The sequence below is a fragment of the Oryctolagus cuniculus genome, chromosome 2, assembly GCF_051225735.1.
Source record: "Oryctolagus cuniculus isolate XC-2025 breed Fujian yellow rabbit chromosome 2, ASM5122573v1, whole genome shotgun sequence".
In the NCBI taxonomy this organism is placed as follows: Eukaryota; Metazoa; Chordata; class Mammalia; order Lagomorpha; family Leporidae; genus Oryctolagus; species Oryctolagus cuniculus.
This window is the reverse complement of record NC_142868.1, coordinates 199,592,780-199,609,550: the sequence shown is the minus strand read 5'-3', so window position 1 is coordinate 199,609,550 and position 16,771 is coordinate 199,592,780. Positions and strand designations below refer to the sequence as shown.

The 16,771-nt window shown below is 55.8% G+C and overlaps 1 protein-coding gene across 7 annotated transcripts in view; it reads left to right on the top strand.

The window, feature by feature from the left end:
* The window catches only part of RNF144A (ring finger protein 144A), a 113,206-nt gene that overhangs the window by 73,055 nt on the left and 23,380 nt on the right, over positions 1 to 16,771 (top strand). For all 7 annotated transcript variants that reach the window (XM_070069757.2, XM_070069755.2, XM_051833292.3 and 4 more), the window contains 3 exons: positions 922 to 1,067; positions 13,074 to 13,178; positions 13,997 to 14,057. In XM_070069757.2, coding sequence (XP_069925858.2) covers positions 933 to 1,067; positions 13,074 to 13,178; positions 13,997 to 14,057 — 301 coding nt within the window. In that variant the 5' untranslated portion in view covers positions 922 to 932. The remainder of the gene's footprint in view (positions 1 to 921; positions 1,068 to 13,073; positions 13,179 to 13,996; positions 14,058 to 16,771) is intronic.

Here is a 16,771-nt window from a genome sequence, read left to right as displayed (position 1 = left end):
CTCCCCCCCAAGAGGATGCATCTGGAAAAGGCTGTTGCCTTCCTGAAGCTTATGTTCTAGAAAATTTGCAGGCTCGCGAGGCCCTGGTGTGTGAACTGATTGTGGAGGCAGAGGGAACCTTGGGCCACGGACAGAAACCTGCTGTGGCAGGTGCATTCCATGGGGAGGCCACAGAGGACTGGGGAGGAGGGCTTTGCTTGCTGGGGTCCCGGGAATGTTCCCATCCAAAAATAGAGAACGCTAACTCTTTTTTTGACAGGCAGAGTTAGACAGTGAGAGAGAGACAGAGAGAAAGGTCTTCCTTCTGTTGGTTTACCCCCCAAGTGGCCGCTATGGCTGGTGCGTTGTGGCCAGCGTGCTGCACCGATCCAAAGCCAGGAGCCAGGTGCTTCCTCCTGGTCTCCCATGCGGGTGCAGGGCCCAAGGACCTGGGCCATCTCCACTGCCCTCCCGGGCCACAGCAGAGAGCTGGACTGGAAGAGGGGCAGCTGGGACTAAATCCGGCGCCCCGACCGGGACTAGAACCCGGTGTGCCGGCACCGCAGGAGGAGGATTAGCCTAGTGAGCCATGGCGCCGGCCCAGAACACTAACTTTTGAAAGACAACAGGTACCTCAACAAGCACAAGCGATTACTCTTAACAAAGTTTCTCTATGCAGTGCTGGGCTGTGTGGCTTGGTGGTGGGAGCATCTTACTGAGTGTGGGTTGGGAGGGTGGAGCTGAGAAAGCGGCACTGGGTGGGCTGTTTGCCGTTTGGAGCACGGATATGCAAGTTTCCACCCGAAGCGTACAGGAACTGCCACAGACCAATCAGGGACCCTGCGTAGCCCTTCTCGGAGGACCCCTCCTCGGGCCAAGCCCTGCGTGGTTTGGTGAAGGTTTTGGGTGAGGGGTCTGACCTGTGTGCCTCTCTCATTTCAGACTGCTCTGCGATGACCACAGCAAGGTACCGGCCCACCTGGGAGCTGGCCCTCGACCCGCTGGTGTCGTGCAAGCTCTGCCTCGGCGAGTACCCCGTGGAGCAGATGACGACCATCGCTCAGTGCCAGTGCATCTTCTGCACGCTGGTTGGTCCCTGTGGATAAAGCACGCGTCCCGCACGGTGCTGGGTGCTGGCTGTCACTCCGGGGCACACCCGGAACACCCTGGGACTGACTATCGCTGGGTGGTGGAGTTTCCGTGTAGGGGCTCTCCCTCGGACAGGGGAGGGGTTCCCGTGAGTCAGGCAGGCTTCCGCAGTGGACGCCTCCGGGGCGGTTGGTTGGGCTGCAAAAGCAGGGAGTTGCAGAGTTAGGAAGGCAGTGGCATGCTGGGGAAGCTTGCCACAGCATGTTCTCCACACTGGACGGAGGGGCTCCCCTCGTCTCACTTGACATTTAATCTGGAGCCTGCATGACATTTGATCTGGGGCCTGCAGCAGTGCTAACCCAGCAAGTGTGTCCGTCTGGCGTGTCCAGTGCTCAGTGTCATCTTCCCCTGCTTCCGTGCTGAGCGGGAAGAGCTTCATCTGGAAATCGGGTTTCAACTTCCTGCAGATGCAGCCAGTGTCCACTTGGGGACACATGCTGTGTTCCCCATGGTTACAGGAAACTGTGTCTCAGGATGTTTCAGGGTTGGACTTAACTCAGACCCCAGATTTTATCCATCGGAAAATACTCTCATGGGCTTTTCAGCCAGATCCGAATGCCTTAAGGGCTGATTCTGAGGCCAGAGTGCTGCTTAGGACAACTGCCATTCTGTGAGTCTGCTGTGTATCCTGCTTCCCATGTTGGATCGTTCTCTCCCTTTTTTATTCTATCAGTTAGTATTAGCAGACACTAGTCTTGTTTGTGTGAACCCTTTGACTCTTAGTCTTATCATTATGATCAATTATGAACTGAAATTGATCACTTGGTCTAGTGAGATGGCATTGGTACATGCCACCTTGATGGGATTGTATTGGAATCCCCTGGCTCATTTCTAACTCTACCATTTGGGGCAAGTCCGATTGAGCATGTCCCAAATTGTACATCTCTTCTCTCTCTTATTCCTACTCTTATATTTAACAGGGATCACTTTTCATTCATCTCCTTCCATTGAGTTGGTTTTTGTCCCCAGCCCAGGAAGGCGGGTGGGGAGTAAGTTGCTTGTTGTCACGGAGGTGGGGTGGGATTAGCAGGGACCTGGGCAGGTGCTGGTCCTGCAGGGGGTGTAAGTTCTGCGGAGGTGGTGGTGAGGCTGGGGTGTGGACGGTGTGGACAGGACGTTTGCTGTAGGGGTGGATCTCACCCAAGTCACTGGGAGGGGACGATGGGTGCTGTGTGAACTCAGCGGTGGTAACCGTTCCACTGTTCACACACGTATCCAAGCTGCGCGTCTTAAATCTGAACGTTTTTGTCAGTTGCACCTCAGTGAAGCTGAAAACAAAAATACCACACTTTCCATTTCAAAAAGGCACAGGAAAGGCAAACCACGCAGCGACAGAATCGCGGCTCCTGTGCCGACTGCTGTCACCGTGGCTGCAGGGGCAGCTGGCCTGTGTTTCTTCCAAAGGTCCGGACCCAAGCCTGCCTCCCACGCGGTCTTGCCCGCCCTGGGCTCTCCCTGTGTCCATCCGTCTCGCTGGCGTTTGCCAGCCTTGTCCCACTCCTGCCCTGCGGTCTGCTAGGCAGCAGGCTCAGCACAGGTGGGTGCTGGCGCCTCTGCTCGCGAGGGGAGGAGACGGAGCCGCAGACGTCGCAGTCGTGTGCTCCGATTTCCCCTTGCGCCAGACTCAGACTTCCTTCCGGCTTGCCCCCAGCCCCTGAGCACCTGGTTTAGCGCAGGACTCTTCACAGCTGATCAGTAATGACTTGTGCCTTGAAGGGGATTGATCTTGGTACTGAACTTGGCACCCAAGAAACGTGCCTTGTTAAAACCCCAAGAAGGTAGCCTCGCCCTGCAGGGACGAGAGGACACTGCTCTGGCATTTTTGTGAGATGAGGAAGGCTGGGGGAGGGAGGGGCTGGAGGGAGAGGAGAGGCCGAGCTCCCTGTGGTCACTGCCAGGAGCGGGACTCGTCTCCATTTCTAGAGGATGAGGTGGGGTGGGGAGCAGGGAAGACATGACACAGCTTGCGACAGTCACCTGCCCCAGAAGGCACGGCTCTGGGCTCCACGAGGTACCTGGCTCCCCATCTGGGAAAGCACATTCAGGAGTCTGCTGTCCATGTAGCGCCCTGTGTTATGGTGCCCTGTTCTGTCCATGCGGTGTCCTGTGCTGTGTACATGGTGCCTAGTGCTGTCCATGTAGTGCCCTATGCTGTCCAGTGGTGCCCTGTGCTGTCCATGCAGTGTCCTGTGCTGTCCTCGTGGTGCCCTGTGTTGTGTATGTGGTGCCCAGTGCTGTCCATGTAGTGCCCTATGCTGTCCAATGGTGCCCTGTGCTGTCCACATGGTACCCTGTGTTGTCCATGTGGTGCCCTATGCTGTTCAATGGTGTCCTGTGCTGTCCTCGTGGTGCCCTGTGCTGTGTACGTGGTGCCCTATGCTGTCCACATGGTACCCTGTGTTGTCCATGTGGTGCCCTATGCTGTCCAATGGTGCCCTGTGCTGTCCACATGGTGCCCTGTGTTGTCCACGTGGTGCCCTGCCTGCTGCCACAAGGCCCTGGTTCATCCAGGCCCCTTTAATCAGGTGATTCTTCCTGGCCTTTTGGCCAAGACTTTTATTTTGTTGTTGTTTGGGGTTTCTACTTCGAGAGAACCAGAGTCAAAATCAGCCAGCATGTCTAGTTCAGACTTAAAGCTGTATTTGCTGTATTTATGTCGGGGGATGCAATAGGAGGAAGTGAACCCTGTTCTCTCAGAGAAGCCTTGCCCGGAACACCCAGGAACAGAGACCACGGCGGGGGTTTTATTTCATTTTCCCCAAAACAATTTATTACAAATTAAAGTGTTGAAAATAGCTCACCTCTTGTGTGCAGTGCAGGGCGGCGTGACCAGAAGGAAGCACCTGTGTGCTGGGGGATGGCGAGGGGGAGGGCGCCCCCACCAGGGTTTCCTGGGTCACAGGGCATCCACCTTGCCCAGACTTCAGGTCACTTGTAACCCCGGGACCTGGGCCACAGCTCTTGTAATTGTCCTTTTCTTGGGGGCAAAAATGCTGGCTCCCTCAGGCCTCGTTCACCCCATCTGTGTAATGGAGAGAAAAACAACTCAGCTTGGAGCTTCGTAAAAGTACCTGCCGTGGGGCCGCGCAGTAGGCATCACCAGGCTGACTTCCTTCTCACGTTGCTTCTGAGTTTGGGTTTCAGACAGCAGGGATTGAAAAATCAAAAAGAATTTGAGCAGCTTTGTCCATCATGTGTTCTGAGGAGCACGTGTCCTAATGGACACACTCAGGAATGATTTTTGTTGCTCAGGGTTTGCTAAACTCTGTCCCCCGCGTTCCTGTCTGCCCCCCTGCCACCATCCCAAGACCTTCTGGGCACCCAGGCATATGCAAAAAGCACAGGAAACCCACACAGGAGATAAGCTGTCTGTTTAACCTGCACCTCCCTAACATATTTGTGCATGAAAATGTTTGCCAGTTAACCCACGTGGCACAGCCCTGAAGCCTGCTCTCGTGGCTTGTGCTAGAGCTGGGGATCTGGTGCAGTAGGGTGAGTGTGTAGGTGCTCTTCAGGATTGCAGGGCTGTGGTTGTGACCCAGGCAGAACCAGGTACTTTGGACAGAAGGTTCTCAGTGGTTCCTGCTTCTGGGGGGGCTCCCGGGGCTGTGCCACACTTTGGGAATTTGGAAGTGGTGAGAGCCTCCACACTTCACAAATGATTCATTTTGGCTGCATGAGGATTGAAACTTTCAACAGCCAAGTGCAAACCTGAGCGTCTGTGGCAAACGAGAGAAGCAGGTGCACCAGCAGTTTCTCTGCTGAAGTGAAAGGGCTGTAGACGTGGTCCGAGTGAGGAGGCCGTGCTTCTGCCGTGAGAGGCAGCCTCATGCTCCCTGAATCGGTCGGTGATAAAAGCTGTGTCTCTCTGGTGGCCTGAAGAATTCCTTGTGGACCAAAATCCAAGAGAAGAAACTCTAAGCCAGAACTGGACATGGCAATGCCAGTTTGTACCCCCTCCCTCATCCTTGCAGCATTTGACAGTTACAATGTGTACATTGTACTGGCGCTGATAAAGTTTTATCCAGCCTGACAGCTAACAGAATCCGAGATGATGATACTCTCATTTTAAAGATGGAAATGCGTGAGGCTCCCAGAAGCAAGGTCCTGGGGGCCCCACCCCTCGTTACAAGTCCCCAGTTAGCTTGGAAGGAGACATGTCTACTTTTCTCGCAGTACTTAGATGAAAAGGTGTGTGAACAACTGTAACTATGGAAGGATTATGCCAAACCTCTGTGTGTATGTGGTCTGTTTTGTGTGTGCTTGGAGCTGCAACAACACGTGTTCTCTCATAGGAGGCGTTTCTTGCTGATCGGGAGTTGGAGCCCAGATCACAGTGTTTTGATGAGCAAGCATGGAGTGTTGCCACTGAAAAGGAAACGTTCGTAGATGGAATCCTTTCTACACAGAATGTGTAGCTGTGGTCGAGGCAGCTCTCAGCAGTGTAAGAAGCTTGGTGCCAGCTAGTTAACCGAGTAAGAAGCTTGGTGCCAGCTAGTTAACCGAGCTGGGTGGTGGAGCAGCAGGCCCTGGACGCGGATCCCCTGCACGGTGGCTGTGGACGTGCGTTCCCGAGCGTGGTGGCTGTGGACGTGCGTTCCCGAGCGTGGTGACTGTGGACGTGCGTTCCCGTGTGGTGGCTGTGGACGTGCGTTCCCATGTGTGGTGACTGTGGACGTGCGTTCCCGTGTGTGGTGGCTGTGGACGTGCGTTCCCGTGTGGTGGCTGTGGACGTGCGTTCCCGAGCGTGGTGACTGTGGACGTGCGTTCCCGAGCGTGGTGGCTGTGGACGTGCGTTCCCGAGCGTGGTGGCTGTGGACGTGCGTTCCCAAGCGTGGTGACTGTGGACGTGCGTTCCCGAGCGTGGTGGCTGTGGACGTGCGTTCCCGAGCGTGGTGGCTGTGGACGTGCGTTCCCGTGTGGTGGCTGTGGACGTGCGTTCCCGAGCGTGGTGGCTGTGGACGTGCGTTCCCATGTGTGGTGGCTGTGGACGTGCGTTCCCATGTGTGGTGGCTGTGGACGTGCGTTCCCATGTGGTGACTGTGGACGTGCGTTCCCATGTGGTGACTGTGGACGTGCGTTCCCGAGCGTGGTGACTGTGGACGTGCGTTCCCGAGCGTGGTGGCTGTGGACGTGCGTTCCCGTGTGGTGACTGTGGACGTGCGTTCCCATGTGTGGTGGCTGTGGACGTGCGTTCCCGAGCGTGGTGGCTGTGGACGTGCGTTCCCATGTGTGGTGGCTGTGGACGTGCGTTCCCGTGTGGTGGCTGTGGACGTGCGTTCCCGTGTGGTGACTGTGGACGTGCGTTCCCGAGCGTGGTGACTGGACGTGCGTTCCCATGTGTGGTGGCTGTGGACGTGCGTTCCCGTGTGTGGTGGCTGTGGACGTGCGTTCCCGTGTGTGGTGGCTGTGGGCGTGCGTTCCCGTGTGTGGTGACTGTGGACGTGCGTTCCCATGTGTGGTGGCTGTGGACGTGCGTTCCCATGTGTGGTGACTGTGGACGTGCGTTCCCGAGCGTGGTGACTGTGGACGTGCGTTCCCGAGCGTGGTGGCTGTGGACGTGCGTTCCCGTGTGTGGTGACTGTGGACGTGCGTTCCCGTGTGTGGTGACTGTGGACGTGCGTTCCCGTGTGTGGTGACTGTGGACGTGCGTTCCCGAGCGTGGTGACTGTGGACGTGCGTTCCCGTGTGTGGTGACTGTGGACGTGCGTTCCCGTGTGTGGTGACTGTGGACGTGTGTTCCTGAGCGTGGTAGCTGTGGACGTGCGTTCCCGAGCGTGGTGACTGTGGACGTGCGTTCCCGTGTGTGGTGACTGTGGACGTGTGTTCCTGAGCGTGGTAGCTGTGGACGTGCGTTCCCGAGCGTGGTGACTGTGGACGTGCGTTCCCGTGTGTGGTGGCTGTGGACGTGCGTTCCCATGCGTGGTGACTGTGGACGTGTGTTCCCGTGTGTGGTGACTGTGGACATGCGTTCCCGTGTGTGGTGACTGTGGATACTGTTCCCACACACCGTGGCTGCAGCCGTGTATTCCCGTGTGTTCCCTAGCATACTGGATTTAGGTGCACTTAATTGCTCAAACTTTCTTGGACATTCCTTTTGCCAGTGCCCTGGCTGTTAGCAGTAAGGTAGCAACACCTGGCCTCCTGGTCCTGTGCCCAGGAGGGGGTGTAGTTCTGGGTGGAGGGCACTTGGGGTGGGCGGGGCTTATACAGACTACAGTCTGATGAACCCATCCTAAGTGAGAACTATCCCAAGTGGAAATTGGCTGTAATTTCCCTGACGTGCCGGGCGCCCCAGGTCAGCAGCACAGAGCACTGTGGAGCTCTGAGGCTCCCCTCACGGCCGTGGCGCTGACTGCACCGCCCTAGCCTGGGATGCTCCCATGTTCAATACCGAAGTCTTGGCCTGGAGAAATCAGCCGTGTTCTCCTTGTGTGACGATCTTGAATGGACAGTGTTCGCCTGCACCCTGGGCTCCCTTTGCCTCCTGATGGCTGGGGCACAAGGACTCTCCATGTCCTGGCCCCACCCCAGGTCCTGGCCTTCCCACAAGGAGCAGAGACTCGGTGACAGCTGCCGCACTGACTGGAAACTCCCAGACAAGTGACAAGCTCACAGCTTTGCTGCTCGGTGCTCCTGAAAGAGAACTTCACAGCCATCTCTGAGCCCATGTCGTCACTGCACACAAGCACTGGCCGCTGTGTGCAGCTGGCAAGGGCCACAGGGAGGTGTGGAGGCCCTTCCTGCCTGGGCGTGTGCTGGGCTGTGATGCACTCAGTAGGTGGAAGTGCTCCCACAGGTGCAGGGGGCCTCCCTACATGGGGCCTGTGGGCTGCAAGGCTCTGTGGGAGATCAGTGTTGCATCAGGGCAATCAGGTTGATGGGCAGGGGTTGACCAGGGTCAAAGGAACGAGTTTGTGCTGAGGCCCTGCTTCCTGTGGGAAAAATAAGTCTGCCCAGCAGGCAGGGCTGTGGTCCTCGCTCTGCAGTTGAGGGAAGCCAGCCTGGGAAAGCTTAAGCGACAGGCGCCCAGGCCCAGGTCAGCCAGGGGGACCAGAGTCCCAGTCTGCACCCACCGTTCATCACACAGCCTGCCCACCCCACCCCTGCCACACACACAATGCTGGATCCTTAGCCAGGCCCCGGTGGTCAGCAGTCACAGGCCACGTTTGTCCAGGGGACAGTGGACTTTGTGGAGTGGCGGCAGTGCACGGTACACGTAGATGAGAGTATTTTTTTTTTCTTAGCATGTAAAGTCTCAGTTTCTTTTATTCTAATATTTTTACCAAAGCGACTTTCAGGCCTTGGACTCCTGGGCTTGGGAGTAAAGTGCTTTTCCTGCAGCTTTGAGGAAAGTGGCCGGTGCCAGAACATTCCCTATGGAGGCTGCCGGTTCACTCCAGGTCCCCAGCGAGGGTCCCCCTGGGGATTCCTACGGCACTGTTCCCCCAAGAGTGCAGGCATCCCTGGCACCAGCCCTGCAGGGCGTGGCTCAGCCTTCCTGCCTGTCAGAGACCAGGGTCTCCAGTCCGACCACCTTGCAGGAGTGGTGTGTAGTCAGCACACCCTCTGTCTGTGATTCCAGTCTCTCCCAAGGTGCAGGGGCAGCCCATATTTTGTTTTTGTTTTTTAAAGATTTATTTATTTATTTGAAAGTCAGAGTTACACAGAGAAAGAGAGGCAGAGAGAGAGAGAGAGGTCTTCCATCTGCTGGTTATCTCCCCAATTGGCCACAATGGCTAGAGCTGCGCTGATCCAAAGCCAGGAGCCAGGAGCTTCCTCCAGGTCTCCCACGCAGGTGCGGCAACCCTAGCACTTGGGCTGTCTATACTGCTTTCGTAGGCCATAGCAGAGAGCTGGATCAGAATGGGCACCCATGTGGGATGCCAGCACTGCAGGCGGCGGCTTTACCTGCTACACCCCAGCACCGGCCCCAAGGCAGCCTGTTGCCAGGTGTCCAGCTGCTCCATCCTGTTGCACTCATCTGCCCGTCCACCCATCACCACCGTGCTGCTGCTGGCACTGACTCAGCACTCTGCTAGGCGTGGAGACTGGACAGGTGAATGAGAGCCAGAACTCGGCAATAGAAGGGACACGGGAGCAGATCCTTGATTATTCTTGTCCCTTATTGCTGAGTGAAAAGCGGGGTGTTGACAACCTCATGGAGCCCACTGGCTCGGCAGCACCTTTCTGCCTACGAGGCTTACCCCACACCCAGGGCAGTGAGGCTGGGAGAGAGGAGGGTCCCCGCCCCAGGCACAGGGCTGGCCATGGCTGAGCTGGGATTCAGAGTCCCTGCCCCTTAGACGGTCCTGTTTGGGGTCTCCCTGCTTCAGTGTGCGCTTTCCCGAGTATGCTGCTTGCGATCAGCCGCGTTCTGGGCACCTCTGGTGCAGTTTGTGGGCATTTGCTGGTGCCGTTGGGGTCGCAGCAGACTTGCGGGTTATGGAGGAGGGGGGCACACGTTTCTGTGGCCGCTTCTGCTCGGCAGGGCGCCTCTGACACGGGGAAGGGGTTCGCGCGTCAGCAGCACTGTCTGCTCTTCGGTTTCAAAGCGTTGGAAGCCGCAGTGGAAAATGAAATGTCTGGAACAGTCTGTGGCTCTCACCGCTGCCCTCCTCCTCCTTCCCTTTGTGCAGCCCGTGCCTTTTTTCCTGGAATGCTTTGTCTCCCGGCCGCGGTTCACCACTGGGAAGCCTCCCCTGACCCCACACAGCCGGGACCCCTTCTGCACCCCCCCTGCGGCCCCAGTGCGTGAGGTCGGGGGTCATCTTTGCATTGGTGGCCTTGTGAAGCTGTCGATGAGATGAGCTCCGTGTTGAGGAGGCTTTGCCCGCTTAGAGTGTGTGCACTGCTTCGTTCTGCTGGGGAGGACGTGAGGTAGTGGGACACACTCAGCAGTTGCTGATGAAAGAATTCTTCAGTGCGGAGGAAGTCAGTGAACGTTTTAACAGACAAGCAGAAAAGCACGTTGGTGTCGGGCGCTGTCGGGCGCACGTGGGTTTGGGTACAGAGGATGACTTGGCAGTGGTTCTTGTCTCCTAAGCCTTCGCTTTCTCATCCTTGAAATGGGAGTGGCGTCACCTCCTACAGTCCCAGCACACGTCCTGTGGGCTCACGTGGGTGCAGTGCTAGCACAGGGTCTGGGACTTCGAGGGCTTTGGTTGCCAGCACAACTTTTATGATCATCAGTAGGCGCCTCCCTATCTGCTGCCAGACTCCAGCAGTGTCTCTGGGAACCGAGTTTCCTCTCTGTGTGCGTGCTGTGTAAGCCTTCGCTTTCTCATCCTTGAAATGGGAGTGGCGTCACCTCCTACAGTCCCAGCACACGTCCCGTGGGCTCACGTGGGTGCAATGCTAGCACAGGGTCTGGGACTTCGAGGGCTTTGGTTGCCAGCACAACTTTTATGATCATCAGTAGGTGCCTCCCTATCTGCTGCCAGACTCCAGCAGTGTCTCTGGGAACCGAGTTTCCTCTTTCTGTGTGCGTGCTCACACAGCTCTTTGCTGTTAGGCTGCAGAACGTGAGCGAGTGAGCCGTGACCCACTTTCTGGGAGAAGGCTGGGCTTGTTTCTGGTGCAGGCAAGGTCAGGCACTCACATCATCGTCTGTCTTACATAGTAAACACACCGATACTCCAGTCCACAATCACTCTGCAGATTGCGCACATAGATTATTCCGGGTGCGTGGCGTGTTGGCTCCTGGGTGGCTGCCAGCCAGACGTGACGCACTACTTGTTGCCATATGTGAGCTCCTGAGCCCTGATGCTCCGAGGCTTCCCCAGGGGGTGTGTTGCACACCAGTTTTGGTTGTCGCGTCTGGCTGCCGAGGGAGAACGGTGTTGTCACAGCAGACAGCTCCACACAATGCATTGTGAGTGTAGGTTTAACACGTCGCCCTGTCCTCCAGAGGCTCTGTGTAGAGAAACAATTAAAAAACCAACATTATGATCTTGTTGCTAAGGGCTTGTTCTATTTTATTTTTTCATGCCTGTGATGGTGAGAAGTGCATCACACAGAGGGACAAGCAAGGCGTGGCGGCAGCTGCTGTTGGCCCGGCTGGTGGTGTGCACCAGGTGTTGTGCTGGGGCTTCCTCCTGTCAGAAGCCCAGCCAGACTTCATCTCTGTTTCGCCAGAGAGGGAGTTGTGGTCCAGACGCATTGGGTAGCTGCTTTGTGGACTGGGAATGAGCGTGGCTCCAACGCCTCTGTTCAAGCTCCCTCTTCAAGTGTCACTGCCCTGAGTGGGGCATCAACAGGCCACTGTGGCAGCACTTCCCCAGCTGCTGATCCCCGGGTGACAGGTCAGCCAACGCTGCCCAGACGCGGCCGCAGCTCTGATTGGAGCTCGGTGTCACTGCTCTGTCCTCTTCATTGTCATCTCGGGTGTCACCCTGCAGAAGGCACTCACGTTGGTCTCAGGAGTTTGTCTCAGAAAACTCTGCCACCCACGGGCAGCACGGACTGCTCCATGCTGACCCTCCAGGAGCACTGGTCACAGACACGGGCTGGCAGATGGCAGCCGTGAGTGACTGACGTCCAGGGCGTCTGCAGCTATCAGAGCCGAGATCCATCCACAGAGCGCAGGCTGAGTGCTGCCAGCATCACCATTCACACACCGAGTCCTGTGCTTCAGAAACACTGTGGGCAGTGGCCCTTTGCATTGCCTGGTTTCTATTTATTAAGACGTGGCTTCTAGAATCTTTAATGGATGGAATATTCTCGCCTGCTGGAACGGGGACCATTATCTACTTAGACTGGATTATTCCTGATGTATCGGGCATCTGCTGTTTGCTGTGTGTTCTCCTCAGCTCTCCCCCTTGTGTAAGATTCTCACAGCTCCACTGTGAGGTCGATCAGAGCACCCCGTGTTGCTAATAGGGACAGTGAGGCTGGCGGAGAGAGAGTAACAAAGTCGCCCCAAGCATTGAAAACGCTGGACTTCCACTTGGCTTTCCATCCATGCCCACCCGTGCATCGTAACTGTGCCTTCCTTTAAGGAAATGCATTCCACGTTTATGGTAAGAGGCAGCTGTTTAGCACATGGGGCTTGTGGGCCTTTCTTGGTGAATGATAATATTTTAGTAGTATTTCATAAGATTCTAACAGTGTTGCAGATGTGCCTTGGGGCCGTGATCCCGCGTTCTGCTTCGTGATGCTGGGAAGGTGTTTGACGTTGTTTTCCGGTCGCCTTGGTTTTGTTGAGTTTATCCTTCACTTTCTGGGCCCCCGAGTTCTGGCCTTAGCTCTCCATCTCCAGTCTCTCGGTGGTGGAGCTGTCTGGGGACAGTCATGGTTTTTTTTTTTTTTCTTCGCCTGTTTGTAAGGCGCCTTAGAGGGCAACCTCGTGTCTCTGACTCGTAGGCTTTGGAAGGGTAACCAGAACTCAAGAGGCCATGTGATCCTGTCTGAATTGTTCCTTGTCTCCCTTGTCTCCCACCTGTGTGACTCAGCAAGGTGTGGCCGGGTGAGCAGTGTGTCACAGATGAGGATTGCTGCGGGCTCCCGGTTCCCAGCAGGCAGAGTGCAGGCGTTTTAGCTGAGCAAGCTCAGGTTGGAACCTGGGCTGCAGGAGAGCTGGCAAGTCCTTGCACCGTGACTTGGTTCTCACGTTGAGGGATTGAGTGCAGTGATGGGATCAGGCTCAGTGCCTGATGTCTCGGGGGTATTTGAGCTCCACTTCCCTGTACCCCACTGCCTTCCTTCCTGCCGATGCAGTGACGGCTCTGTGTCTGCTGAGGCTGTGTGGGGAATCCAATCCCGCCTTCCCTTTGGGAATCAGTGTGATCCCAGGCACCGAGTCCGTGCCCCGTAAGTATTTGCTAGTGAGTAGAAGCTGGCCCTGGAATTCGGTGGTTGCCGTGGGCTGTAATGGAGCCATGTGCTTGGGCATTCTCGCCTCGAGGAAGGACACGTGTTTAGACATGCCTCTGGTTCTCTTTCAGTGCCTGAAACAGTACGTGGAGCTCTTGATCAAAGAAGGGTTAGAGACTGCAATCAGCTGCCCAGACGCTGCCTGCCCTAAACAGGGCCACCTGCAGGAGAACGAGGCACGTGTGGGCTTGCTCGGCGTGTGCTGTCATGTGTGCACATGTGTGTGCATGTGCGTGTGCCCAGGAACAGGCCAGGCTTGCTCTGCGTGTGCTGGTGAGCTGTGTGTGTGCATGGAAACGTGCCGGGCTTGCCCTGTGTGTGCTGGTGAGCTGTGTGTGTGCATGGAAACGTGCCGGGCTTGCCCTGTGTGTGCTGGTGAGCTGTGTGTGTGCATGGAAACGTGCCGGGCTTACTCTGCGTGTGCTGGTGAGCTGTGTGCGTGCATGGCAGTGCACCAGGCTTGCTCGGCATGTGCTGTCATGGCATACATGTGCATGTGTGTGTGCACGTGTGTGTGCATGTGCGTGTGCACAGGAAGAGGCCAGCTTGCTCTGCGTGTGCTGGCATGCTGTGCATACGCGTGGAAAAGGGCCGGATTTGCTCAGCATGTGCTGCCATGGTGTGCATGTGCATGTGCATTGCTTGTGCACAGGAACGGGCCAGCTTGCTTGGCGTGTGCTGCCATGGTGTGCATGGAAATGGGCCAGGCTTGCTTGGCGTGTGCTGTCATGGCATACATATGCATGTGCGTGTGCCCAGGAAGAGGCCAGCTTGCTCTGCGTGTGCTGGTGAGCTGTATGTGTGCATGGAAATGGGCTGGGCTTGCTTGGCGTGTGCTGCCATGGTGTGTGTGTGCGTGTGCATGTGTGTGTGCACAGGAACAGGTCTGGCCTCTCGCTGTGTGCTGGGGTACTCCACTCAGCTGTCAGGATGCTGTGGCTTTTGCTTTGTATTCAGACCCTCAGCTTGTTACACTTTTGTATTTTTTCCTTAGATCGAATGCATGGTTGCAGCTGAAATTATGCAAAGATACAAAAAGCTACAATTTGAAAGAGGTAAGTGCCTAGTGTATTAGCCACTTAAAACCTCAGTAACAGAATGTGGATAATGTTGGAGGAGTTCTTTTGGGAGATACAATTGTAAAACCCTTGGTAGGAGTAAAAAAAAACTACAATAAGAGTGAAAAAAACTACATGAGTTAAATTTCTAAAATACAAGGACATTTCAAATTCTCAGAATGGTCACAGTTTGAAGGCTGTGGCTGGGGATCATTTGGTGGCAGGAAGAATTTGTGACACACAATTTGTTTATTGAGGTTGGGGCCTCTGGGGATGGTTTCAAGAGACAGAACCCACGGGGCCCGAGTTCTTCAGCTGGGTTAAGGGTAGTGGTTTGTAGGCTGAGCCCTCACCAACCCTGATTTCCTAAGACACGAAGGCTGGGAGGAACCCCAAGGCTGAGCCTGATACTGGCTGCTGTGGCAGCTGTCAGAGTGGGGCATCGCCTTCCTGGGCTGCCATCATCAGTCTGCAGCAGCCCCAGGCCCTGGTGCTGGCCGAGTTACCATTTCTGTGTCTCAGAGTATCCCAGCAATCCTGCAAGACTGACCTGTCAGTACCTCTCTGCCAATGGCCCGGGAGACTCACTGCCTTCCTTTGGCTTCTAGTGGGGGGTGAGGGGGACCTGGTTCCCAGACCCTTTCCTGCGACCCCTCCCACCGGGGTCTCTTCTGCCTTCCCAGCTGGCCTTGGGCCTGATGCAGACACCGAGACCCCTGGGAGAACGAAGGAGGGATGTGGGGCGAGTGTGCACTCTGTGGTGGTAATGAGCTCTTTGGGATGGCGTCACCAGGCGTTCAGCGTGTCTCAGTTTGAATGTCCTCTTGAGTACCCAGGGTCCTGAAATGCTCTTTGAAAGAGGGGTGTGTGGGCTCCATGTGGCCTTGTTTTCATGTAGGAGCGTGTCCCGGGCCTCGAGCTCACCTGCGTAAGAGCACAGTGGCAGGTGATGTGTGCAGGTGACGCTGCTTCCACTGAAGGACTCAGCGTGAGGACACGGCCAGCGCGTCCCCAGGGTCCCCTCAGTTTGTCACAGTGACGTCTGCTCCCCTCTCCCAGGGCTGGCGCCCAGTTCTCACCTGGGCCAGGGATTCACTGCCACGCCAGGCACCTGATCACACCGTCGAGGTGGGAACATGATAGACCGGAGGGAAGGACCCAGAGCCTTCTAGGTTAGGTGAATTCAGAGTATATTTTTAATCGTTTAAATAAATGCCACTGTATTTCCTTTTGAGGCTTCATTTAAAAAGATTTATTTATTTGAAGGGCAAAGTTGGCAGAGAGTGGGGGTGGGGTTAGCGAGAGAGTGTTAGAGATGGAGATCTCATATCCACTGGTTCATTCTCCAAGTGGCTGCAACAGCCAGGGCTGGACCAGCTCAGAGCCAGAAGCCAGGGCCTTCATCCCGTCTCCCGCATGGGGGGCAGGGCCCAAGCATGTGGGCCACTTTCTGCTGTCCTGGGAGCACTAGTGGGAGCTGGATTGGAAGCAGAGCAGCAGGGCTTCAGCCTGTGCTCTGACACGGGATGCCGGTGTCGCAGGTGGTGACTTAATACCGGCCCAAGAAGCTGTTTAGAGAAAAGAAAGAATGTGTCCAACTGGGGAAAAAAAAAAAAAAAAAAAAAAAAAAAAAAAAACTCAGCCAGGGAAACAGGATTTGGGCTGGCTTTGAAGTGTGTTTACTTAACTGGCCTGAGTCATCTCCTTTGGGGCAGTTGTGGCCTGAGCCCAGCCACGAGGTGCACGGTGCACGGTCGGTGGCTGGAGCAGGAGAGTCGGTTCATCTGGCTCCTGAGAGTCTCAGCTCTTCTGAACACATTTCACGGAGAAGACCTTGACAGAAACCAGCCGTCGCTGGGGCCACAAGAATACGACCTTTCCGTGGCACTGAGTCCAGTCTAGAAGGCACTGGGCACACACTCCCTACCAGGCATTCTAACTCTCGCTCTTCCTTCATGCTTGGGCTCAGGCGAAAAGTTTCTCTTTTTCTTCCTTTGCCCAAAAGTGAAGCCAGCTCGACTTAGGTTAAAAAAATACCTCTCAGACAAATAACCCTCTGAAATATTTTCCTAATGTCATGTTTTTAAAAAAATGATTCAGACTGAATACCACAAAAGACCTGTCTGTGTGAAATGTGAGAACGGTCGAGCTAAAATACTGCTGTGGGTAGAGCCAGGTCCTCGGACAGACTTGGGGGTGTCGTTTCTACTGCCTTAAAATACTCCTGACTTGCAGTCGGGGGAGGACACACAGAGGGACGCCGTGTCGGTGATCTCCTGACAAAAGACTACACTGCCTGCCCCACTTGGTCTCGGATCCAGCCGGGGCCCCTGGCAAGCAGGGTGCCAGCAAAGGTGACGCCCATGCCTGGGGGCGGGGACTGGCTTCCAGGGAAAGGCAGCGTGAGCCACTCTGGCTGAGTGCCCACTCTGCCATGTCCACTCCTCTGAGCTCCAGCCACGCCAGGCTGTGAGTGTCTTTTCCATGTGGCCCGCCTGGAAGCCCAGGCAACCACAGACACACCGTGGCTTACTCAGTTCTTTGTCCCATGCCACGAGAGTGCCTGGTCAGAGGAAAGTTGGCATCAAGTCATGGCTTGTTTGTTAGGAGAAAGTCGAGTCAGAGAGATTAAATCGTGTGCCTGGGTTATCTGGCAGTACACAGGCGGCCTGCAACCCAGGACTCCTGACAGGCACACTCACAGCTGGGTC